The sequence below is a fragment of the Sander lucioperca genome, chromosome 1 (genome assembly GCF_008315115.2).
Source record: "Sander lucioperca isolate FBNREF2018 chromosome 1, SLUC_FBN_1.2, whole genome shotgun sequence".
NCBI classification, from domain to species: domain Eukaryota; kingdom Metazoa; phylum Chordata; class Actinopteri; order Perciformes; family Percidae; genus Sander; species Sander lucioperca.
Window position 1 is genome coordinate 50,914,272 of NC_050173.1, and position 25,056 is coordinate 50,939,327.

The 25,056-nt window shown below is 43.9% G+C and overlaps 1 protein-coding gene across 2 annotated transcripts in view; it reads left to right on the plus strand.

Annotated features, from left to right (window-relative positions):
- gpc4 (glypican 4) overlaps positions 1–24,584 on the plus strand; it is a 33,239-nt gene extending 8,655 nt beyond the window's left edge. Inside the window, exons 2-9 of one of the 2 annotated variants that reach the window (XM_036005526.1) lie at positions 14,320–14,478; positions 18,722–19,119; positions 19,493–19,658; positions 20,551–20,681; positions 20,787–20,933; positions 21,063–21,187; positions 21,305–21,486; positions 21,571–24,584. In XM_036005526.1, coding sequence (XP_035861419.1) covers positions 14,320–14,478; positions 18,722–19,119; positions 19,493–19,658; positions 20,551–20,681; positions 20,787–20,933; positions 21,063–21,187; positions 21,305–21,486; positions 21,571–21,782 — 1,520 coding nt within the window. In that variant the 3' untranslated portion in view covers positions 21,783–24,584. The remainder of the gene's footprint in view (positions 1–14,319; positions 14,479–18,721; positions 19,120–19,492; positions 19,659–20,550; positions 20,682–20,786; positions 20,934–21,062; positions 21,188–21,304; positions 21,487–21,570) is intronic. The other variant, XM_031280088.2, reaches the window with a different exon arrangement.
- Positions 24,585–25,056: the final 472 nt, after the last annotated feature.

Consider the following 25,056-nt stretch of genomic DNA (forward strand, 5'->3'; position numbering starts at 1 on the left):
TTGTCATTCTAGACCTGGTTTGGTGCTTGTGTAGTCTTCTGTTTTGACATGTAGGTCTGTGGAATCTTAAGTTTCCATAATACACTCATTTAGTATGCTTCAAGTGTAGCGTCAATTCAATAGCAGTGTGTCGACTGTGTGTCCGTAATTCCATCTCTCTGTATCCTTTGCCCCCCCCCCCCCAATGGCCAAGTGAGCGACAGATCAGTGGGGGGTGGATGCTGTGTGTGGGAACAATTGAGCACCCCCTTTTAGGCCGACCTGCCTCCCCCTCCTCACCACATTCCACACCGGACCACCAAGACATAGGGACATAGGGAGCCCGGAGCTGGGAACACACGGCAACAAAGAGAGCGCTGGAGGGACTGACTGAGGCACGCAAAGAAAGAGAGGGGGGATTTGACTGACAGGAAAGAGTTTTGTACCAAGGCAAGTTTAACTGACTATCCAGGAGAAATGGTGGGCCAGGCAGGTGTGTGTGTGTGTGTGTCTGTGTGTGTGAGAGACACAGGCTTAGGGAATCTGGGGAGGTAACTGGAAGCATGCATGCACTGTGACTCATCGTCGCCCAGTCATACAGGCATGTACATACAGCCTGCTCCTTTTAGTAACCCCTGTGAGCACACGGGTCTGTTTAACACAGTATATAAGGTTTGAACCAAAGTTCCCCACAGTTAGGGTTGGATACCGAAACCTACGCTTCCTACGCAACAGGTAGGAATCGGACCGGATTAGAACGCAAATTTCGGTTCCTCATTTCGGTTCCACTTAATGTGTCGAGGGAAATATTTTCCCTCTGTCGCTCAGCAACGGACGTAAACATATCACACTCTGGAGTCTACCGTTAGCTAGCTACCGTAAATGTAGGCTACTTTTAAAGTGCCACATGTTCCATCTGGGCTCACCAAAACGGACGTAAAAGCATAATACGGCTACCACATCTATAAAAGAGCCTTTCTTTAATGTCGTTTTTCAGTTTTTCAAGAATCGGTTTAGGAATCGGAATCGTTTTAAAAGTACCGGTTCGGCATCGTAAATATATCCAAACGATACCCAACCCCACCCACAGTACATTTTAAGCATGAGTGGCCACAGTTTAACTTGACTATATCATATGGTGGATCTGTGTGGGTCCTTGTCTGATGAAAACTGTGAGAAATCCTGATCTGGCTTTGTGGTTTTCCATACTTCTGTGGTGAAACTCCTTGTTAACACGTCTTGTTTGCACACTGTTGAAGCCGGCCGTCTTCCCCCCCCCCCCCGTCCCGACTGACATATCAGTTCATTTTCTTCTCCCCCTGCTCGCTCTTTGCAGCTCCTCTGGGAGGTTTTGTTTCATTCCTAATCTTTCCTTTCTTCGTCATCCCTGGGTGATTTCCTCTCTTTTTCACCATCAATGATGGTTTACTGGTATTTTGCTGCCCTGCTCCATTCAGCCCATCTACCTCTCTTGTCTAGTTTCTTTAACCTTTGTCGTTTTCTCTGTGCAAAAAGGATTTTAGATGGCACATGCCAAAACTAGACCACTTCTCTTATTAACACACAGCTTTGTTATAAGTTTCTAAATGTTAAGGAGGCACCTATAACACGTTTTCACTAGGGCTGCACGATATGAGATATCTATAACGTTGTTGAATATCGCAATAACGATATTACTTGTACTCAGTTCTGCATTTCTGCTGCTTTCAACATTCTGCTAAAATACAACAAATTGCTTGTTGAATAAAAAGAGAAAATTGAATTGATTTATAAAAGGCACCACTAAAAATAATGAGTTACATTTTAAAGTGCATTTTTCTACTGATGATTTCTTTCAACTAACAAAAAATGTGTCTTTCGCGATATGTCACAGCCTTTCAAGATGTGTACATTGCGCCAGTTGATATTGCGACGACGAAAAAAACGATATATTGTGCAGCCCTAGTTTTCACCTCAAATACCAAGTACAGAATATATATATATATATATATATATATATATATATATATAAATATATAAATGAAATCATGCATACAACATGAATATTTTCAAATCTGGCTCACATACAGAGTGTTTGATGAGGTGACATAGCTTATTAAAACAGTTAACACACTAGTAGTAATAATCACATAGCTGTTGTCTCAGTATGTCAGTATAGGCCCAAAATCAGATCAGGGCGCCCCTGTTCAGTTTAACAGTGAGTTTTATTACAGATGGGCTACTCGTACACTACCAATGCCTCTAGGTTCCCCATCTCCCACCTTGCTCTGTCTCCGTCGCTCAGCTCTTTTGGCTGCTGAAGTCCTTTTGTGCAGTTTGATGCTTGATGGTGTCATTTTTTGGTTTGTCTGATATTCGAGCCGCCGCGCGTATCCTTTGTGTTGATCACCTCGGTGCTGGTGACACTCAGCCAGCTGTGAGGAGTGTGGCGAGAGGGCCGCAGGCTCTGATCCCTGCAGGGGTGGAGTGTGAACCCCCTAGCCTGACACAACGAGGCTCCACTCACTCACTGAAGGCATCTCGCCTCGTAGCTGCCATTGGGGGAGTGCGGTTATGATGTAGGTGTAACTCAACCAAGGTTAATTGATTTCCTACGAAGCCACAGTGGGATGAATGTCCGTGTTGATAGTCGTGATCGTTATTAGGATTTGTGCGACTCACCAGAGGCCTGTGTGGTTAGGGAGAGCGGTGAGGGAGCAAAGCCAGGGACTTGCCTGGGTGTTTGGGCTGAAACCCCAGTGCTGGGTGCAGGCCAGGCGAGCTGTAATCCCTGCTAATTACTCCCAAGGCCTACATCAAGACTCCCTCTGACGAGACAGTCACTCGCACTTAGCTCACTTTTCCCAACTGCAGTCAGCTTAATAGGTTTCCTAATATTTACCTAATACCCCTGTGTGTTGCTCGCTCTTGCATTTATTTTAATATAAATTATAACGTTTGAGATAGTTTTTTCTTTTTCTTCCTTGCTCTACAGAATTCCTTTCTTCTGTCAAACAAAAAGCCCTGGGCAGGTCTTTGGCTGCTTCACATAGCTCTGTGAATTTGACTGACGACTTGGTGCCATGTGTTAAAAGCAGGTCATCAAAACTCAAATTTAAAACACCAAGAAAACAATGGCAGACACGCTGCTGGCTAAGAGCCGATAACCGAGGGAGGAAAAAACCCATAGATGAAAGGATCAAATACTTTGTTAAATGATGGCTCCAAAGCTGCAAATCATTTGGTCAGCGTGGTTTTAGCTGGCAGAAAAATTTGCCATTATGTGGGAGAGCGAGTCAGCTCACCAGTGTTGTACATCATCGGAATGGCAAGTAGCTTTGATTTATCGACACATTCAGTACATCATCAGGAACGGACTGAGCCATCCATGACCGAGGCCCATTAGATGACCGAGGCCCATTAGACCATTGTTTTTTTTTAAGGTTTAGACTTTCTAGTCCCTTTGACAGTCGGCGATGACTGGTTCTCTTCCCACCGCCTCTGCTGGTGTCCAGTTACGTAAGGCCCAACAGGTATATCAGAATCTTTGTTTCCCTTTTGTAGCGTTGAGCTTCCAGAAACCCGATCTTGTACCTGACCTCATTCTGCCTGGGGGGGCTTTGCCGGGCCCCGTCCTGCCTCAACATCTGGTGGACTTCAGCTGCTTTTGGATGTCTGTTATAAACATTGTCCTTAGGAGAGGTTCGCTGGCTGTTACTGGCAACGATGAAATGTATTGTTTGTGTGTTAAGGCTTTTAAAAGCTCTCATATGTTGCAACAAAGTTAGGGATTTTTTGAATTCTTTTTATGTGGAGTTGGAGGAAGGGGTGACGTGATTTGCTATGTGAAACTTGCAAATGCATATGACGCAAAGTTTTTCCACGAAGTGTAAAGCCTCATCAGATAGTCTAGTGCATGCAGCGGCCTGGAGCAGTGGATGAAGCACATCTTAAAGAGGACCTGTTTGTAAGCTCAACAGTAGTCCATTTCTCTGACAGCACAACAGTGTTTGCGCAGGGTCCCATGGTAAAGCACTTGGCCTTAAGTAAAGAGTGTTTTTCATCTTCTCCTTTTAAAGTATGTTTTCATTTGTGTGCCATGAGTCAGTGGAAAGACGGAGGGCTGGTGTAGAGGGACAAGCCAGGAAGGTCTTTTGTGTCTTTTCCCCCCCTCCTCTTCTCTTCCCTTGTGATAATCACGCTCTGCTGTAACTTGTCCTCTCCATTTGTCTGCAAAACCTCTGCCTGTCTCTGCAAATCTTAAACATAACACAGTTGCTCTTCACATTTCCTCAGCGCGCGCACACACACACACACACACACACACACACACACGCACAAGGACCGGGCTAAAGTGTCAAGGTGGAATCTGTAGTAAAAGCACTAGATCAAACACTGCAACTCTGCGACTCATCAAAAGGCACATAACGTGAAAGAAAGACGTGGAAAGGGGTAAGACCAGCTGTTCACATGAATCGCCTCCAACTCCCTCTGATAGATGTTGAGAAAAGATTCCCAGCAGAGCGATGGTAGGAACTGGAAAGTGTATTGTGGTGTTTTTCCTTTACGTATGAATCTGTAGTCCATACAATATTTCACATAGGCACTTATGTTAAAACCACCTGGCGGTGAGTTGAGGCTTGTGCAGGTCTTAATATCTGAATGGCAGTCCAGCCAATCACCAGTGGTTGCTGTATTTACCAGAAGGAAGTCAAACAAGTTGCAGAAAGTTTGTGTGGAGCATGCTATGAAAGTGGCCCAAATTCAGTCCCTTCCCAAACAACAAACCACTGCTGTTTGAAGTATAAATTCCTCATAACGATGTTAACATGAATCACGGCCTCCAGCTTTACTCACAGAGACAGAACTTGCACAAGTGTCGGGCTGTTTGACATTTTCATTTTTTATGGTCCCGTTTTTTCGCTGCTATGTCGGTGTATTCCTTGACCTCTTGCAGACCTCAATGCTCGTTTTAGGCCAAATGTTTGTCAAGTAAGAATACCATGTTGTGCTGTGCCCCATGCCCACTTTAGTTTATGGCATTTATGACTGAATTAACACAGAAAGCAGAATAACTTCCACTTTGGTCTCTCTCACCTAATTTCCCTTTTCTCACCTTAACTCTCGCTCTTGAACTTTGATGTTTTCACAAAATATTCTCTACAGAATAGTGTTAAGCCTTCATTTCCTAGGTGGTGAGCTGTAGTTCTTTTCATTTTTTTTTTTTTTACCTAACACTAACCTAGCCCAGCACAGTTGAATCCACAGCCTCAGACTTCCTCCCAACTTTCCACCCCTGTTATTAAAATAATTTCATGCCACATACACAACAAGAGGTCAGGGAGCCACACGCAGTGTTTTGACTACGAGAGGCTCCATATATATTTTTGTGCAGCAGGTGGACTTTTAAGAACTGGCCCAGGGGTTGGAATTTGGTTTCTGACTTGTTGAATATACTCGGGGAAGTTCAGGAGCGAGTTGAAACCCTGACAAAGCAGTGACCTGGGAAGTGGTGTAGGCAGGGAGCTTTTGTGTGGGGAGACAAAGCCGGAGATGCAGGGCCAGGACGGGAGAGGGAAACAGACAGAGCGAGAGGCCAGGGCAATGTTGTGGAATCTCCCCAGGGGCTTCTGGGTAAATATTCATGGATGACAGCGTTTTGGAATGTTCACAAATGGAGAGTTTTAATTGGCCAGAGGCCCAGACTGGTTTAGTAATCAGAAATGGACTTATGGTGGCAGAGGGCTCAGATTTACAGATCCCAGTGTGTGCTTTGTTTGTGAGATTGTGCGCCTGCCTTTTTAGAAAATAATTAACATGTTGGACAAAATGTGGAGGATTTAGCACGGATAAACATTTTAATGTGACAATTTCTCCCTCTGAATGACAAATAGTCTGCATTTAGAGATTGTCTGTGGCAGCGAAGTACGCCTGCAAAGCAGTTAATGAGACATGGAGATTGTAACGAGTTCTGCTTTGCCTCGTGCCGTGCAGCAGCAAACACGCCATTCTATCTCATCGCAGTCATGCCATGTGACAAGTACGTTTTGGCAGATTGGTGTTTTGACAGCTGTTTTGTGGAAGAGATTTTAATTCCTGATTTATTTAAGGAAACCTCATTTTACACAGACATTATCCAAAGCCCCGTGGCTGGCTGGGAGCTGGAAATAGTCGCCAGGGGAGAGTACTCCCCTAAACCAAAACTTCCTGCCTCATAAAAGGATGGCGAGCATTGTTCTAAGTGGAGTAAATCTCTTGTGTCACTAGTGGTGCTAACATTTCCCGAGCTCACCGCTACTGAGAGGCTTCCTCCCAGAAGTAGATCCTATTATTTTTGGATGTTACTGAGTGTCTAAGCAAATGTTCTTTTGCTTTAGTTGTTCCCTTTGGGGAAATGTTTTTTTTTTTTGTCATTTTGTTATATTCTTGATTTACACACACATGCAAGTGCATCGATGTGAAGAGATGGCAGAACCCAATGCAGTTGGGGGGTTGGTGCCTTGCTCAGGGCACATCGGCGGTGCCCAGGAGGTGAACTGGCACCTCTCCAGCTACTAGTCAACACTCGGTACTTGGCCCGTTCTGGGACTTGAACCGGCTGCCCTCCACTTCCCAAGTCCCCACAGCCGGAGCTGTGGGGACACTTCTGGTTGACGCTGAATCAATGGGTCCAATCAACGTTAAGTATCGTGACTTATTATCATGTGAGAGATAGTTGCTTTCTGGTCAGCTGAGTGCATGCCGAGTGACACGCTGTATCAAAGCTGCGTGATCAAATCCTACATGCAATAGTTTGAAGCAAAGATGGCTGTATTTGAGTGTCACGTCTTGGGACACAGAAGGTACCAGTACAACAAATTTAGTCAGAATGTAAAGTACAGTAGGGCAAAGATATATACAAAGATGAATTGAATGTACAAAATGAACAATAATCCGATGTGGTAGGGATAGTGAGAGGGAACGTATCTGAAGAGTACAACAATCTCTACAATCAATACATTTCTGATACAGTGTACTGTATATGCAATACGCCCATTTTACTAATTTTAGTGTGTCTTTATTTTATGGGAAACAGTTCACCAGACTTTACACTACATATTTCATGTGATTTGTTGAACGACAATGTTTTTGTTTTATATGCAGGTCTGCATTAGGTGAACATGGTGATCCTCATGAGGAAACCTATGTACAGCAAAGAAAAGAATATGGGCACCAAAACCCAACCAACAAATTCATAACTACAAAATATAGAAATACAGCATATATGAAGGATGAATCCAAATGGCAGCACTAGTACGAACTGAGGGAGACAGTGATTTTTTATTATTATTGTATTATTGGCGAACATGCAGATATTCTGGTTTCAATTTCAAACAATTCCTGTAAAATATTTTACTACAAATGTTTAAAGCCGTTGCCCGCTTTAGTAACAAACTTTACAGGCATTAGGCTAGTTATGAGAGTAGTGTAATGTGTGAGTCATGGGTCAGCTGGAGCTTCATGCTAAAAACTGTGGCCGCAGATCTACAGTATGTGTGGAATATACTGCAGACGTCGTCCAGGTCAATGTAATACCTGGCATCTCTGAAGGAGAGAGAGCTTAGCCAACATTAATACCTCAGAGATAATGAAAAGTAACTTAACATTACCCTGTCAATAAACCCCTTTTAAACATTGATGACAACAACTTCCACTACAGTGTCAGTTCTTTAGCTTTTCACTTGAGCTTTGCTCGGAGACACTGAACAGCAGTCAAGGGAAACGCATTAGAGCTAAGAAATGGACAGGGTTTGGCATTGCTACTCACCATTTCGTTAAAATTCTTCAGTCAGATTCAGAAGTCCCCTGCAAGCACATTTCAGGCTCTTTTGGACTTCCCTAATGAACTGAGAGCTGAAAAGCATGATTGGTTTGGCCAAAACTGCTATAAACTTGTCATTACTCTATTTTTGTAAGAGGCTGAAGTGTAGAAACAGAGTAGGTGGAAGTGTGGCCCTGCCCTGATTACCTCCATATGAACAGCCGAGTCTCTAATAATGGTTTCCGCTTACAGCATACTGTTGTTGAACATTTTCCCCCTTTTTGCGGTGGTTCTGCCATAGCTCAGAGTACACCCATGTACGCAGGATACTAGTGCGTAAGATACATTTAATATGTAGTACGACATGTGTTACATTTATCTTGGCTTTTATGTTACTGTGGTTTTGCTCTTAACATGGTTTGGAAATCTGCGAGAATCTTTAGCTCCCTTTTCATTGTGAAATTGCACACAGTGCAGTATCACTTTCAAACATCTTTTTTTGACTCAGCGGAACATTGTTTTATGTTGTTTCATTTCTACTTGAGAAATCTGAAAAGTCGACCCTTAGTATCACTATTTCTATGCACTGATGGCAGTAAAGTAATGGTGAAGTTGTCTAGGATGTCACTTTGACTTACAGAAAACAAGAGGCAGGAAAATCTGAATGGGGAATGTGAACAAGACACACTCCTCCCCCCCCCCCCCTCTCCTTTAACTACCGCTGGCATGATGCCCTTGAGCAAGAGTCTGTGGTTGTACAGAGCAGCAGCCTGATGTGAATGTGTGCATGTTTGTAGCCTTCCCTCCCCCTGCAGCTACTCCTTCAGGTTGTAAATAAGACTGAGCACTTAGTCAGCGCGCCTAGTTAAAGGATTTCTTGTAATATGGGGGAAATATCATATTGTACCCAAGCACTTTTCCTAACTGTACTGTGAAAACTTTGCGGGGTAAAATAGGACACTGGTTTTGCACTACAGCACTAGACTGATAGGATTCTCCTGCTGAACCCTGAACAATTATGGAGCCTTGAAAACATTTATTCCATCGTGTTGAATAGATGTGTGGGTGTAATTTGAAAATGACACATCCATCCTCTTAAACAAAATGGTGCCTTTTCCCAAGTTATTACTGAAAGCTGATAAAAGCAAAGCATTTTGAGACTTTCGCTGCCAAATGACTGATTTCTTTCTTTATTTCTTGAGGACCAAGTTATCAGAATTGTTTGAAACATTGAATTGCTCACTGAGAAACTAATTGGAAAAGTTTTTTTTTTTTCTTCTTTCCGAAATGGATAAATTCCATTTTTGAATGAGTAGTGTGTAAAGGAATTATTTTTTTAAAAAGCAGATAGAGGCCACAACTGCAGAGTCCTAACAGATGAAAGAGAGAGGGACAAAAAGAAAAGTGGTGATTTGACAACATGCTGTAACAGGAAAGAATTTAAGAAGGGAATGACTTAGAAAGCAATTGCTATGATTTTGGAAATGAGATATGCAGCTATTTTGCAGCCTTTTAATCACTCCTTTCAACTGGGGCTTCACATCATGCCCCTTTACTTTGCCTGTTTGAAACAGTTGACAAATTATTAACGCCTCCAATGTTACTCATAAGATGTCATGCTTAGAAGTAAAACTTCACACCTTTAAAAAGCAACATCAAAAGACCATAGGTTCAGCTCATGTGATTGTTCATGACAGCATGTGGCACAAAACTGAAAGTTATCTAACAAATGGCACCAATCCCTGAACCACCCCCCCAGGATAATTACACCCTAGACAGAGGTGAGAAGCAAGAGGAGAATGTTATGGCTGCAGGGCGTGCACATTTACAACAGTCTGTGTGAGTAATGCTCAGTAGACTGGCAGCACTCTCCTTTACATGTTACAGCAGGGAGCATAATATGCCAATTAATAGTCAACCTTTGTGTTTCTAAGTGTGTTGTTTGGCAAACTTCACACCACTGAGTATGTTGAATTGAATTTTATATGCTGGACATCAGTCGGACCCACTTGGAAAATGTTCACATGATTTTCAATGAAATTGCCGCAGTGTTCACCCTCTCAAATTACCCACATTCCACTGGGATTGAATTAGTATGTACATAGACTATGAGCAGCGTACAGTTTATCATTTAATTATTTACAAATGTTGATGTCTGTGCGAAAGCTGGGAGGTTTGGTTCAGTCGCAGACCACCAGGCTCCAATTGGTGACAGACGTCGCCGAATGCTTCGTGACATGCGTAACCCCATGGCCTCCTTCTCGGCTCCCTTAGCAGTTTTAGTGATGTCCTGAGTTCACAAGGGTACAGGAATAATCCTTGAGGGACTTTTATGACTTCAGATTGGAGTATAAGTTAAGGTTTTCTATTTATATGTTTTGCATGCGTTTGCGACTTTTACGGCTCTTAATTGCTTGTATTTATGGGTTTTTGTTGTGTGTGTTGGTGTTACTGTGTGTGGCGGTGAATGTGCTGGCTGGCGGACGGACGGTGGGGGGGTCAGAGGACAGGACCTCTCTCAGAGGAGTGGCTGTTAACCCCTGACCTCGCTGGTTAAGCCTGCAGGGTGGTGGCAGTCGAGGCGGAGGTGGGGGGGCACCCTGAGGTCCGTCTGGTTCAGGGGCACATGATGGCAGGCAGAGGGGGCGGTGAGGTGTCTAATCTGGTTTTTGTCTGTGAGGCGTTTTCACCTCCCCCACCATCCTTCCTCTGAGAACAGAGTTTGAGAGGCAGGACAATGTCAAAGGGAAGTGACTTATTTTATGAGCCATTTAAAGGGGATGGTGGTCTCCCCACAAAGGGAAGGCAGGAAAGCAGTGGAGAGCTGATGAATACCATGACACACAGTCACATGTTTGTTTACAAGATGCTGCTCTCTTGTTTTGACCACCATAAATGGCAGTTTTCCTCTTCTGAGCGACATTTGAACAATGTTCTGTCTCTGCCTCTTATTACAAGTACTTGGGAAGCTGGAGGGGTGAGAGGCCCCTTAAAGGAACTCCACCGTAAGGCAACTGAGAGCCAGTTCACCCATCACACAAAGACTATTCATGCCACGATGGTAGAGAAATGACTGATGCATCCACTGACCAAGCTCATTGTGAAATAGTGAGGCAGAAACATGTCACGCAAAGTCCGGCATGATGTTGATTTTTATAGGATCTAACTGTTCTTGTTAACGGTTCGCTCTCTTGTGTTCCAGGCAGGGCCATTTTTCTCCCAGTGGTTTGAGAAATTGGCTGCCAAAATGTTTTCACAAAGTATGCATTAGCTAAGAATCTTCAGTTTTCAGAGACTTAATCCTTTGAGCTAACAATGTGACATTTGTACAGACATTCCTGTGAAATATTGACCATCTCACTTTTATTTGTGTACTTTGGTAACTAGGGCTATTTTCCATGTGGATATAGCCCTTTTGATTGTACGCCTGTGCTGTGGGCAAGCAGGGGGCCCTGCTGGAGGAGAGACTGGATGGCTGTTTCACCTAAAAGTTTGTGTGTGTATGTGTGTGTGTGTGTGTGTGTGTGTGTGTGTGTGTGTGTGTGGCTCCCTGTACCTCCAATCGTGCTGTTACAAAGAGCCATGTGTTGAGCAGTGATGTGATGTGTGAATGTGTTTAGGTAGGGGCTGCCAACTGTGCCTGGGTATGTGTGTGTATGTGCATGTGCATATAGGAGGGGGGTCGGATGGACTGGGTGAGGGTTGGAGGGGGAGAGAGATGAGTTTGGGGAGAGGACTGTGAGAGAAGGAGTGACTTGAGGCTTATTTGGACTTGATCCCAGACGGAGGGGTCCAGTTTATGGCGCCAGGGCGCATCCCTCCCTCTGGTGCCCTGTTTAGATGATTGTATTGCTATCAGTCACTTCTGACCCTGCCGTTTAATTTTTCAACATTTTAGCTACTATTTCAGACGAGCAGGGAACTTTTCCAAACGTGGTGTGTTATTCAGTTTGATGTTCAGCGTACTGAGGCAAAACTGAGATGGGCTGTGTTGTTTGAAGCCAATCACACATCACACTCTTAAAGCTGTAGGAAACTTGATCTAGACTTATCTATGCAAAAGTATGTATATCAAAAAACACAAGTCACCAAAGTAAGTCCTGTTTTTCTATTACATGCACCAAAAGAATGAAAACAACCTCAAGATGTCACAGAAAGAACAATCCACATGGCTCAGGTTGTTACGGCGACATATTAAACATGGCAACCAGCCGTGAAAGGTAACAGAAAAATCCCGCAGTCGTATACTGATGATCAAACCAGAGGAGCTCATAACTACCTGAACCAAAAAAATAGTAATGGAAAAGGTTAGTTCATGCTGTAATACACGTGAGAAAAGGAAGTAAGCTTAACCTAATCCATTCACCAGTAAAGAGCATGAGCAGGCTTATAGCGTGGATGAGACATATTTCATCATTTATGTCGTCTTTTGATCACTTGGAGGAAGTTGCTTGGATTTTTTTTTATTTTTTTTTATGGTGAAATAATTTACATCTTAACAAAACAAATTCACGGCCGCTCAGAAGAAGATGTGAAAATTAACGAAACGGCAGGAAAGAAAGTCACTGTTATTGATAATGATCATAGGCCCAGCTAACGCCTGTTTAGTTTCCTGTAGCTTTAGAATCAAATGCTGATGCATTTCAAGGTTTCCTATAAAGGAAACATAACACATTTCAATGCACATAGCATGTGGAAAGTCTGCATTGTTTCTTTACACTAAATTAGTCTAAGATTAATCAATGCTGGAAAACATTACAGGTATTATTAAAGCTCCAGTCCATGTATGACATGGAAGCCCCGCCAGTCGCAGTAACCTGTGCATGCACACAGGCCTCGAGTCAGTAAGCACGAGCTGTTGGGGAAAACCAAACAGGTCGTGGGTGCCTCGATGCAGTGAAAGGATCCCTGTGTTCTCCTAAATTCCAACAGCCACATTTAAAACAAAACATTATTGCAGCTGTGACTTTGCATTCGTCCTCCCCTGACCCTCCTTTTTAATTGGATGTTAAACTCACTTCTCACAAAGTTGGCAGTTGCTCTTTTATCAAAGGCACTATTTAGGTTTTGTATAATGGTTGTGAGTAGAAAACAGAGTAAAAGCTCAGAGGATTTGGTTGGGTTGAGGTTTTTGGCTCGGTACAAGACCGCGTCCGCATTAATGTAGATCTGTTTGAAACTTTTTAAACGGTTCAACGTTGTCTGTCTACACAAGCATTTTCAGAACATTTGTCCAACTACAATGAACTTCCAAAACCGAAAGACCCTTCACATGTCTCCTGTTCGGCATGTTAAGGCCAATTAAGCCAGCAGCCTTACACTGTTTCCATCAGGTGGCTGTTTGTTTACAGAGCAAGCGTTTAAAACGACTGTCAGATGTCTGAGGTCACACGGACATCATATTTAAAAAAGGTGCTTCAAGATACAACAGACAGAACTGTAAATTTCTTGCATTTTTAAAAATGTGGATTCAAAGCTATAAAAAGAGGAAAAAAGCATTTTTACATTTATCTGCATCAATGTTCACATGGCTGGAGTCAGTCTTCTCACCAGCAAAGTGGGTAAAGAGCTAATCCTCTCCTCTTAAAAGTCTGTGTTTTCGAAGGACACAGCACTCAGAGAAAGCTACAGCACTGAACTATCAATCAGGACAGGGAAGTGTCAGGATAAGAGCAAGGCTCTGTAAAGTGGCCGGCTAAAGACTGCTCTGAGCTGCAATTAATCCACTTAAGTACAGTTCAGGTGGTTTTCACAGCCAAGGTGCATTTGATTTGGTGAGGAGTGCAGTTGTTACTCAGTAGAAAGGTTTCCTCCAAGACAAAAGCAAGAAATTGTTAATGGTCGATAAGTGTGTTTCAGACAAGTAAAGTATCCACTAAAGTCAGCCAATTTGCAGAGCCCCTCTGCCCCTTCTGTTATAATTCTGAACTTATATTATTTAAAGTGCTCATATTATGCTCATTTTCAGGTTATATCAGAATAGGTTTACATGGTTTAATTTTCAAAACATATTTTTGTTGTACTGCACATTGTTGCAGCTCCTCTTTTCACCCTGTGTGTTGAGCTCTCTGTTTTAGCTACAGAGTGAGACATCTCACTGCTGTTCAATCTTTGTTGGGAGTCGCACATGCTCAGTAGCTAGGTAAGGACTACTAGCCAGTCAGAAGCAGAGTATGAGGGCGTGCCATGCTAGCAGCTAGGCGAGCATTATAACGTGTGTTCCAAAGTGACCACGTTTGTCTCTGAAGTAAAGGCTGGACTACAATAGAGCTGTTTGGAGCAGTTTGTGAACAGTGTTTTCTGTTGGAGATGGTAAGTCCCTTTGGGGTGGACTTTGGGCTTTTTACCTTTGTAAACCTATAACGTGCACAAAAAAGATATATAACACAATTAAGGAAAGGGAAAAAGCCAAAAAGCAGAATATGAGAACTGTAAATTGAATTACCAACGGGTTTTATTCTAACATAAATGATTGGAGGTATTTTGTGCTGATGCGACTTGTGATGACAGTTTCCTGAATCCCGTGGTGTTTAACTGTGTATTGTCCTCGTCTCTTCCAGGAGCCTCCCTGAAAGTGTGTCCGCAGGGTTTCTCCTGCTGCACGGTAGAGATGGAGGAGAAGCTGAGCCAGCAGAGCCACACGGAGATCAAAGCTCCCGTCTCCAGGCTTAGCACCAACTTACAATCCACCTTCAGACAGAGGCACGACCACTTTGACAGTAAGCAAACACACTTACACAAACAAACACACACATGCAACCCACCACTTTTCAGACTATATTATGCTGCTTGCCAGTGTTCCCCATAGCAGCACTTGTGTTGCATGATTTTTGACGGACGCTCCCACCTGCCAGTGCACTGCCCTGAGCGGAGACAGTCAGTCTGTGTCCGTTGGCCCGTCCACCTGTCTCTCAGCGTCTCAGCTCCCTGCCTCATCGTTCCCTTCTCTCCAGAGAGACGTGCGCGCTTCCAGACGGACCACACACATCTTCAAATTAGGCTTCTCTGTACTTCCTGTTTCTCTGTGTGTGTGCACATGTGTGTATGCCTGTAAATATTGGGATCAGGTTTCCCCTTTCTGAGGGTAGGAGCGCATGGGAACATACGACAGTGCTGAGTCACTGAGGTAGCGTGGGCAGCTTTGACTACCCTCAGCCACCCGACCGTGCCACCACTGCAGCTCTGCTGGAAAAGATGCTTGATAATATAGCGGGGAGAGGATTGACTGAAAAACACATTGACTGTAAAAGATCAAAAGCGTTGGATTTTAAAGTTTCTGAATACATTGGAATTTTGCTTGTTAGGGGCAGTTATGTCCGTGCTTTGATGCGTTTGCGGTTACACATGCGTGCCTGTGCATATGCGGGTCAGAGACCTTCAGATCTTATGTGTCCGTGAAAGGGAGTGAGGGATAGTCAGTAACGAGGAGAGTGTGTATTGCAGCCAGATGTGAACAGGAATGTGACGTGTCGGAATGCAGCGGCTGCTCAAGCCGTCCGGCCCCTCTTTTTCTCCTCTCTTACTGCCCTTTGTCCCCATCTCATGCCCCACTCTCTCAAAAAACCCTCTCTGCCCCTCGAACCTTTCTCTTTCCATCACGCACAACGCCCTTCTTCTAACAAAGCCTGAACAACTGTAGGGTCATCTTATTTGACCAAGAGGGGGCAGTCCTCGAGCTGACAGTGAAACGCTTCCCTGCGCTTCATTTACCTTCCTCCCCTTTTGTGCCCCCTGCCCCTCCTCATCACTGTAGGCAGGTTGCTGCTGTCTCTGAACTGTTAGATGTGGGATCTCTTTACAAAGGCCTGCTGTGCTCTCTTCCACCTGGGCCATTAGACTAGTCTCTCTCTCTGGATACGGTGACAGGCTCAGGTTGCCATCCTATTATTTCCTGTTGTCACATCCAGACACCCTAAAGGAGACACTTCCTGTCAGTAAAATAACACCGGAAGTACTTATTGTATTTGCTGTTACCAAAGTGGACTTTCGCGTGATGATGACGTCAGCTAATTGCTCACGAGAAGTGGCATGCATGTGTGCGTAAACACAGCTGCGACTGTACATGAAGACAGACACAACAACATGCACTCACACACTAACAAACTCAGGAAGTAGCGTATGTGATTAGGCTCTCATCATCATGCGCCTGGAGCTGGGAGTCATGGCCAATTAAGACCAGGGCCAGAAATAGTTCTTACCTCTCTGTGTCTCCTCACTTAGTGCATTTGTCCTGGCCTCAGCCTGTCTGTCCTGCTGCACTGACCCCATCCAGCAGAGCAAGCCTATGTCTGGGATTTAAGCACATGGATTAAGGCCCCTTGTCTCCACACACACACACACACACACACATAAGAGACATCCATCTGAAGCACTGAAGTCCAACAGCAGGAGGGACAGAATCCCATCCCATAAGAAAACGGAGAAGCGCAGGGACTAATTGGCACAAATAGGATGCAATTACTGCCTGGGCTGGGATTGGGAGGAGCAGAGTTTATAGGGACACGGGTGGGGGTGCGGGGGAGAGGAGGGAAGTTCCTTGGAGGAGGAAGTAGGAGGGAGGAGTGGGAGGAGATCGGTAAGCTCCTCTGTTCCTATGATGGATTGGGCCTAAGATCATCGCTCATAATTTAGGGCCTTCTCTGCAACATGTGGAAATGATGACAGGGTGAGGAGGGGAGCAAGGAAGGGAAAGACGAATACTCACAGAGGCAGGAGTCGTCCTTCTTCCTTACATTTTGCTACAGCGTACACTCTCTTGTGTAACCTTTCACCCAGATTCTGTCAGACCATTGGCTGAGCGACAGGCGCATTTTTTAATGGAAAAATCCTGAGGGAATATTCAGCTCCTATGTCTGGCAGGCGGCTGCATGTCATAAACAGTTTTTAATGACAATGCAAGATGCCTGTGTAATGCTGCTCATACTTCAGGCCAAACACCCCCCCCCCCACACACACACACACACACACACTGCTCACACACATCCTGCACAGGCCGCTCTCTTTTTAACCAGTGGGTTTGTCCAAACTCATTACAGGGCTTATCTGTTTAGCATATAGGCATTACCGCTCTAATAAACTGTAGAATGGAAATAGAGAAGTTTAGGGTTGTTCTCCTGCTTCATGCCTCTTCCTCCTCCTCATCACCTCCTCCTCCTTTCACTGACTTTAAACTTGTGGCTACTATGACATTCCAGGGGTGGGGGTGGACCTTTTGTTTTAATCTCTGTCAATGGAGCGTGGAACTTGGTGCCCTCTCTCCTGGCTTTGTGTGTGTATGCGTGTGTGTTGGAGGGGGGGGGGGGCAATGATGGCGGGGAGGTAAATGGAGGGACTGCAGTGTTTCCGGTATCCTTGGCGACACAGTGGGGATTTGGAGTTAAAAAAGCCCTCAATTTAACCCGCCCCAAGCCACCCGCACCCCTCCCCAACCTCATTTTTTCTTTTTAGTGTGTCAGTCTGAAGTGGAAGTGACAGTGCTACTTGGTGTGTGTGTGACAGTGCTGTGTGTGTGTGTGTGTGTGTGTCGGTGTGTGTCGGTGTGTGTCGGTGTGTGTCGGTGTGTGTGCGCGCTGGTGGCAGGGAGCATTTAGTGACTCCCTCTGTGAGAGCATGGGAACTTTACATTTCAAAGCCAAGCAGAGGGAACCCAGAGAAACTGCAGCGGGACAGAAGTATTGGGGAGACGGAGAGCGAACAAAACAAAGAAAAAAGAGCGAGAGATGAGTGAAAGGGGGTGAGTGTATGCTTGCATGCAAGCGAGACTGAAGGTGAAGCATTTTTCAGAGACTCTGAGGAATTCTCATTTTGTTCAGATTAAGAAAGTTGGGGGGGGGGGGGTGTCCGTGGGAGAGGGGGCCTGGATTATTGGGGGGGGGGGGGGGGGGGGGGGGGGTGATGGACATTCCTCAGGATGAAGTAGGTCATTGTTCCCTGTCTCTAGTGAAGAGAGCTCGCTGAAGGAACTGATGAAGTGAAAGCAGCGGAGGGAGGGAGATGCAGGGCTGGTCCATATACGGGGGGGGGGGGGGGGGGGGGGGGTCGCATTATTCAGTAATCCTATTGAAAATGCCTCTGAAGGACAGTGCAAGACAAGCCGGGAGAAAGGAAAGCGAATGGAATGTGACAACAGAAAAATGCCATTGATGGTGGTCAGTTTGAAGCGGCTTGATGTGGAGAGACATCTCTGCTGAATGGCGTGGCCGCTCGTTCAGCCTGACAGAGATGCTCCGGCTCCACCTTTCACCCCTCCTGCTTCGCTCCTCTGTGCTTCACTCCTCTCATCTCCTCATTTCCAACCGTCTCCCTCCCATCCCAACACATTCCTTTGCCTTTCATCCAAGATTTTATGCTTAAACTGTTTCTGTTGAGATACTCAAAATGTCAGGACATGGGCACAGGTGAAGCGGACTAACCGTCTATCTGATTTCAAATGGTGGCAGCAGGACAGCCATAGAGTCAGAAAGCAAAGGTGTGGGTGGAGGGCTCTGCATATCAAGGTCCTTTAGATGTACCAGAATACAGCTTTGTGGCAGCAATATTGTACTTTTGAAATGTTCATTTTTATAGACGACAGCAATAATTTTGTTATTTACATGCACTGTGGTCATGCTGGAATCTGTATATTTTGACATCTTGATGAAAACCTCACAATGTGCTTGTGTGTTGCCTTATGTTTTGTAATGAGATACCCACAAAGTGTGAATTTACTGTGCCCAAACAAGTGAAATCATATGGAGAAGTTATTGAGTTAAAGATTGATAATATCAGCTCTTGGTCTCTGTAGATGTCCCAAGCAATATGGTATCCATCATACAAACTCAATTTCCTTTGTAACATCTTTACAATAAATCTCTCCCTGAAGACAGACATGAAATGTTAACAATGTAAAATTGTTTGTTCTGGCTCTTTGGCAGCCTCAAGATTGAGTCATCGCACTAATCCATCTCTTTCTCTTCTCCACAGAGTTTTTCCGTGAGCTTTTGAAAAATGCTGAGGTCTCGCTGCACAGCATGTTCGTGCGTACATACGGGATGATGTATGTGCAGAATGCAGAACTGTTCAAGAAGTTCTTCGAAGCCCTGACTCGGTACTACGTGTCCGGCGGCGCTGCCGTCAACCTGGACTCCATGCTGTCGGACTTCTGGGCCGACCTCCTGGAGAGGATGTTCCGGTTGGTCAACGTGCAGTACGAGTTCACCGACGCCTACATGGAGTGTGTCAGCCGGCACACGGAGCAGCTGCAGCCCTTCGGCGATGTGCCTCGCAAGCTCCGCATCCAGCTGACACGGGCCTTTGTCGCTGCACGCACCTTTGTGCGCGGCCTGACCCTCATGCCAGAGGTGGTCAATAAAGTTTCTATGGTAAGTTAGAGGTACTTATAAAACGTTCATCTTTGCTACAAAAAAAGCTACTGGACACTTTAAGGTTTTTCCAGAAAGCTGTGTCCACCCCTCCCTTCTGTGTTTCTGACTTCATATCTTTCTTGGACAATTATACTGTTCCATTACAGTCTCTGATAACATAAACCACATAGACTGTTCTGGTACAGCATGTTTTTCCACTGCAGTGAGTGATTCATTGGTGATTAGATTATACTGCTTTGTGGAGTTGGCTTATAAAATTAATGGTCATGCTTTTTCATAGTCTAAATATGTGTCTGTGGTGATGTTGGAGGAGTGTTTTTGCTCTGGTGAAATGATAGCAGTCTGCTAACTGCCCCCCTGCCTCCTCCAGGTCAGTGCGTCTCCCAGCTGTGTGCGAGCGTCCATGAAGATGTTGTACTGTCCCTACTGCTCGGGCCAGGTGGCCCTGAAACCCTGCCAGAATTACTGTCTGAATGTGTTGCGTGGCTGTTTGGCCAACCAGGCCGACTTGGACACTGAATGGAACAACTTCCTCGGTAAGTGGTCACCGCACGATCAAGGACACCTTCTGCAGCCGTTATTAAACTAACCTGACCGAGAGTGCACCCCGCTACAACCAAAATGCCGTAAAGTGTTTGAATTGGCAGCAGAGTATATTTATACAACTCCCTGCTCGTGTTCTTTTACAAGTTGCCACTGCAGTGCTCATATTTCACCAAAGAATAATAATAATTTATGTTCAAACTAATCTAACTTAATCTACTTCAGCCTTATCTAAACATGTATCTCTCTTTACCTCTGTGGGCTTGAAACCAGTGTGACATGATAGAATTGGGGTAATTAGATGATGAGATATATATTCTTTGTAGCGTATTGTGGGTTATTGCAGTTTAGCGAGAACACGTTTAACAAACCCCCACAGTGTTTACTGTAAAAAAAACATGTATAAACATGTCCCTCATTCTTTAGCATCATGTATAAAGGCAAGAGAGAGAGGGGTAGTGCAAGTTGTACATGTTGTGACGAATGCAGCTCCTGTGTTGTGTAAACACAGACCCAGATCAGTTTCATTATGTTCAGGGTGGTGCACATATCCACTGTTGTCCTCTGTATGTGTTATACTCTTTCCACACTATGTTTCCTGGTTTCTTTACCACACTTACATGCGCCCGTCCCTGGCTGCTGACACTGCTACTCTCTTGTGGAGGCATCTGGTTTGTGCTGCCTCTTTGCTGTGCAGCAGCTTCCCTCTGCCGTAACCGGAGGTCTCAGTTTTCCCTGGTTAACGATCACCTGCTCTTGGGCACGTGCTTCCCTCTAGTGGCAGCTTTTTGCAACATCAAGCTTGAAAATCACATCCTGCAGTGGATCCATTTCTAGTGCTCTTTTTTATTTTTTTTTATTTTGATGTTATGTTCTGGTTTTCAGATGCCATGCTTAGTCTAGCAGAGAGGCTTGAAGGTCCCTTTAATTTTGAGTCCGTCATGGATCCCATCGACGTGAAGATTTCCGAGGCCATCATGAACATGCAGGAGAACAGCATGCAAGTGTCACAGAAAGTCAGTATCATTTCACAGTATTTAAAAAAAAAAAAAAAAAAAAAAAGAATGACAAGGAATGAAGAGATCCACTAAGTTCACTTTATACTTGTTCATTTCTGACAGGTTTTCCAAGGATGTGGGCAGCCTAAACCAAGCAAGGCCTTCCGTTCCAAACGCTCTATCAAAGATACAGGCTTTAACGGCCGCTTCCGCCCTTACAGTCCTGATGCTAGGCCCACTACCGCTGCCGGTACAAGTTTAGATCGATTGGTAAGGACTGAGGAAAAACCCGGAGCACAACCAGACCACTGCTGCTTTGCTTTAAGTAGTTGTGCCTGACTGACTTTCTTCTATTTTTCTTTATTTTAATTTTTTTGTGTGTGCGTGTTTTCTATGCAGACCACTGACGTGAAGAAGAAGCTGAAACATGCCAAGAAGTTCTGGTCCACATTGCCAGAGACCGTGTGTGCAGGTGAGAGGATTGCACCTGGGGATGAGTGCTGGAATGGAACCGCAAAAAGCAGGTAAGATAAACACACACACACACACACACACACACACACACATATCACACACACCATACATCAAGCATTGTAAAATAATCCATCATCTTGACTAATATTGATTCTCGCTCTACATAGGTACGAGTCAGTTGTCATTGGCAATGGACTGGCCAATCAGGTATCAAACCCTGATGTGGACGTGGACATAACAAAGCCAGACATTGTTATTCGCAGTCAGATTGCCGTTTTGAAGGAAATGACAAGCTGGCTCAAAGCTGCACACAGTGGCAATGACATCTCTTTTGAGACCGGTGAGGATGGTTAACGTTCTTCCTGATGTTTTCTTGATGACATCACGTCCTAGCTGTACACGTCTGACCCTTAGTGTGTGTTTTTTTGTCTAGACGAGGATGGCAGTGGAGGAGAGGAGAGCGGCAGCGGTTGCGACTCTCCATCCTGCGACACAGACATGTACTTCTCCACTACACGGAGCCCTGTCAAACCCCGGATTGATTCAGTGGGTTCGCCCTCAGCTGGGGGGGTCGCCTCACAAGGAAGCGTGGCGCTGGCGCTCTGCGGGCTGGCCCTGGCCCTGCTCGCTCCCCACTTGAGATAAAAGTGGCTGGGCAGGAAGAGGAAGAAAACGACCAGAATTGGTGGAGCGAAGGAGAAAACTGTCAGAGAGACTTTAAAAAGACTGCCTTCAGGACCTTGGACTATCCGCCATAGGGGGGAAAAACTCTTCTTAATATTACAATAACTTCACTTTTAATTATTTGTTTGTATGTTTTGAGGACATCAGTGTACAGGAATATGATTTTTCTTCCCAAGAAATCCACCTTGTTTCCCCCAGATAAACCTTTACTCCTTTATGGCTCTTTGGGAGCTACACTATGGCTCTGCTTGCACCATTACAAACATCATATAATTGTCTTATTTTGGCAATTTAATCTCATAATACATTGTTGTGCCTTTTCAATGATTGCTATCTGATGTCTGAATAGTATGCCAGATGTTTGGTTGAACATTTAGTGCCTGTGGTGGGACATATCTTCATATTTCTGAGGATGTTCTTTCTTTCCATTATTCAGAGGTCTACAAATCATGTGTTTTATGTTATGAACATTAACAATTCATAGCAATCATTTGAATGTGCATACTGTGAATGTTTGTGTCCGCGTACTTATACATTGACATACATCAGCCAGTCAGAAATTATGAAGATAGCTCTCAACTAAGGAACATTTGGAGCGTTTGTGCGCTTTGCTTCAGAGAAATGTTAAAAACACTCTTCTCATTTCTCAGAAATACAGTGAGAGAAGTTACAGCACAGGTATTTATGTTTGACCTGGAGATGGAATCATTCTTTAGAAGAGCTTTTGGGGCGCCCTGCGAGCCCAAACGTGCATCATTGTATGTCTTCTGTGAGCATTATCACAACCTAACTTTTAATTTACCTTTTGTTATTTTTTTTAATTTTTTTTTTAATTTAATTTCCTCAGCTTAAACAGTTCAAAAGTAAGGTCATACCTCATGCATGCTCTCATTGTCAATGCAATCTAGTGATGTTGAGTTGAAAGTGTCGGCTAGAGTTGAGATATGTTGGCTGGCACCCTGGTGAAAGGTAACTGGCGTGGAAGGAGAAGGACTCCCCTGGCATTAACCCTGAAGAAGGCAAAGCTGACACGTCCTGAAAGCCCTTATTGGTACTGGTAGCTCAGTTCAGCACAGAGGGTGGGACTACACAGTCTTACTTGTTTGAAAAAAAAAAAAAAAAAAAAAAAAAAAAGGAAGTGACAACATGTATGTTCAGAGCGTTTCACATCAAACTAGAGAAGAGGAACAAAAGACAAAGTGCTTTGATCAAATTGAAATCAAGAAAAGATTATTTTAATACAGGGTTTTATGTTGAAGAGGTGTTGTAATTTTTAGCTATTTTTGGTATGAAGATATATATTAGGTACTACAGTGGATTTTACTGCTAGTTTTAAGTGGTGGAAGAGGACAACGTGCACAGATATTGGGGGCACTTTTGGTCAGTGTGCGCAGTTTTTTTTTTTTTTGGTGCTCGTTTTGTTCAACCACGTCCCCCATCCCACGATACACTTGTGCCTCTTAAGCGGCCTGTGTCGGTATGAATGGACCCGGAACCATTTGATCTACCTATTCTCACGTTCTCATCATTTCAACTTGAGGTGGAATGTTGTATTGTCACAAGTGCTACCAAAATGAATGCAATGTATGGTGCCTTTTATTTTTTTATTTTTTTTTAACCTTGGTACATTATTAACAACTTCTTGAGGTAAAAGAAAGAATGTAGATTTTGATGATTTGTATCTCTGATCTGCTCAGATTCCCTGTAGGGTGTTTTGAGTATATTGTTACCAGCTGACAAGCACAACATTAGATTTTCTTTATCTTCTAATTTGATAATCGGGTCTGTTAGTTGCATTACCTAGCCATTTTCATCTCTAAAATGAATGCTGCCTCATGTAGCTTATGTACAGTAACTTATGCATGTATTTTAATGTCATTGCAAACATGCTTTTAGAACGGACATAGACAATCCGAAATACAGTATTCAGAATCCAGTATTGGATATGCAAAAACGCAGGTGAACATAATTCATTTCTCAAGGTAATTGATTTTAATTGATCAGATTCGGGGGCTTTGAATACGCATTTTGTAAAAAAAAAAAAAAAAAACAGAAAAATGGATTGGCATGTTTTCACATTTGTCTGCAGGTCTGAAACAATTGGCTGCAGTTAAGACAGATGCTAAATTCTGGACATGGCCTTTGTGCCTCTCGTCTGGCTTTGAAACTGACAGGTTGATTGTAAGTTGACATGAAATGTTCTTCAAAAAAAAGCAAGACTACGACCAAATCAAACAGGACATCGATATTAGGAATCTGACTTTGAAGGGTTTGATTGAAAAAAAGCTAAGCAACCCACATAAAATACTGAAGCCTTAATTTAAAAATGGCGATGCTGGTTTGGCATTACCTCTGCATGTGACCGGTTTAGTTCAGTTCTCCTGATTTTTCTACCAGGGCTTGTGCATGTGTTCGTGTCATGTGAAAGAGTTGAGTCGAGCGTGAAGAAACCCAAACTCTCAGAGGAAACGTTTTGGGTGATGATGGTAAAATGTCTGTGCTTGCGGGCCAGGGCAGCACCATTTTCCGGCTGGCAGGAGGCGGTCCAGCGGCTGTTGGACAGGTGCTGAAAACCTACCATCAGCCTTTGGCCCACAAGAACAGAAAGGACTCTTCAGAAAGGAATCTTTCTGAGGAGAGACTGAGAAGAAGAAAAAAAAACCATGTAAATAAAGCGCAGCCGGTTTAGATGTCTCTAAAAGAGGCCGTAACAGTACACCAGATTTATACTTGTCAGAGTATCTCCTAAATGTTATGGAAAAACAAGATGAGATAGATGTTAAATTGTAAGAGAAAATGTATATTAAACAACATTTCTTAGTCTTGTTGAAATAAAGACTGCCAATATTTAAATGGTTGTGAATGGTCTCATTTCATCTACACTCTTGATTGACTGGTGTCCAAAAGTCTACAGTTTCAGGTAAGAGTCCCGATAGTGTGAGAAGTAGTCAACCGATGACACTGGATCTAAATAAAGCTGATGAAAAAATGGTTGTGTTTTTGCTTTTGGGAAACACTAAGCCTCTAAAAACCAAAGACGTAGTGTATTTGAGTTCACACTAGGGCTGCACTATATAAGGGAAAATATCTTGTTGCGATTATTTTGACTAATATTGCAATTGCGATATGATTCACGATATTGGAGGGAATAATTATTTTTGCATTATTATTCTCATTTACATTGAAATATATTCAAATTAAAAGAAATTCAAATGATTATAGTGTGATTTTTTTT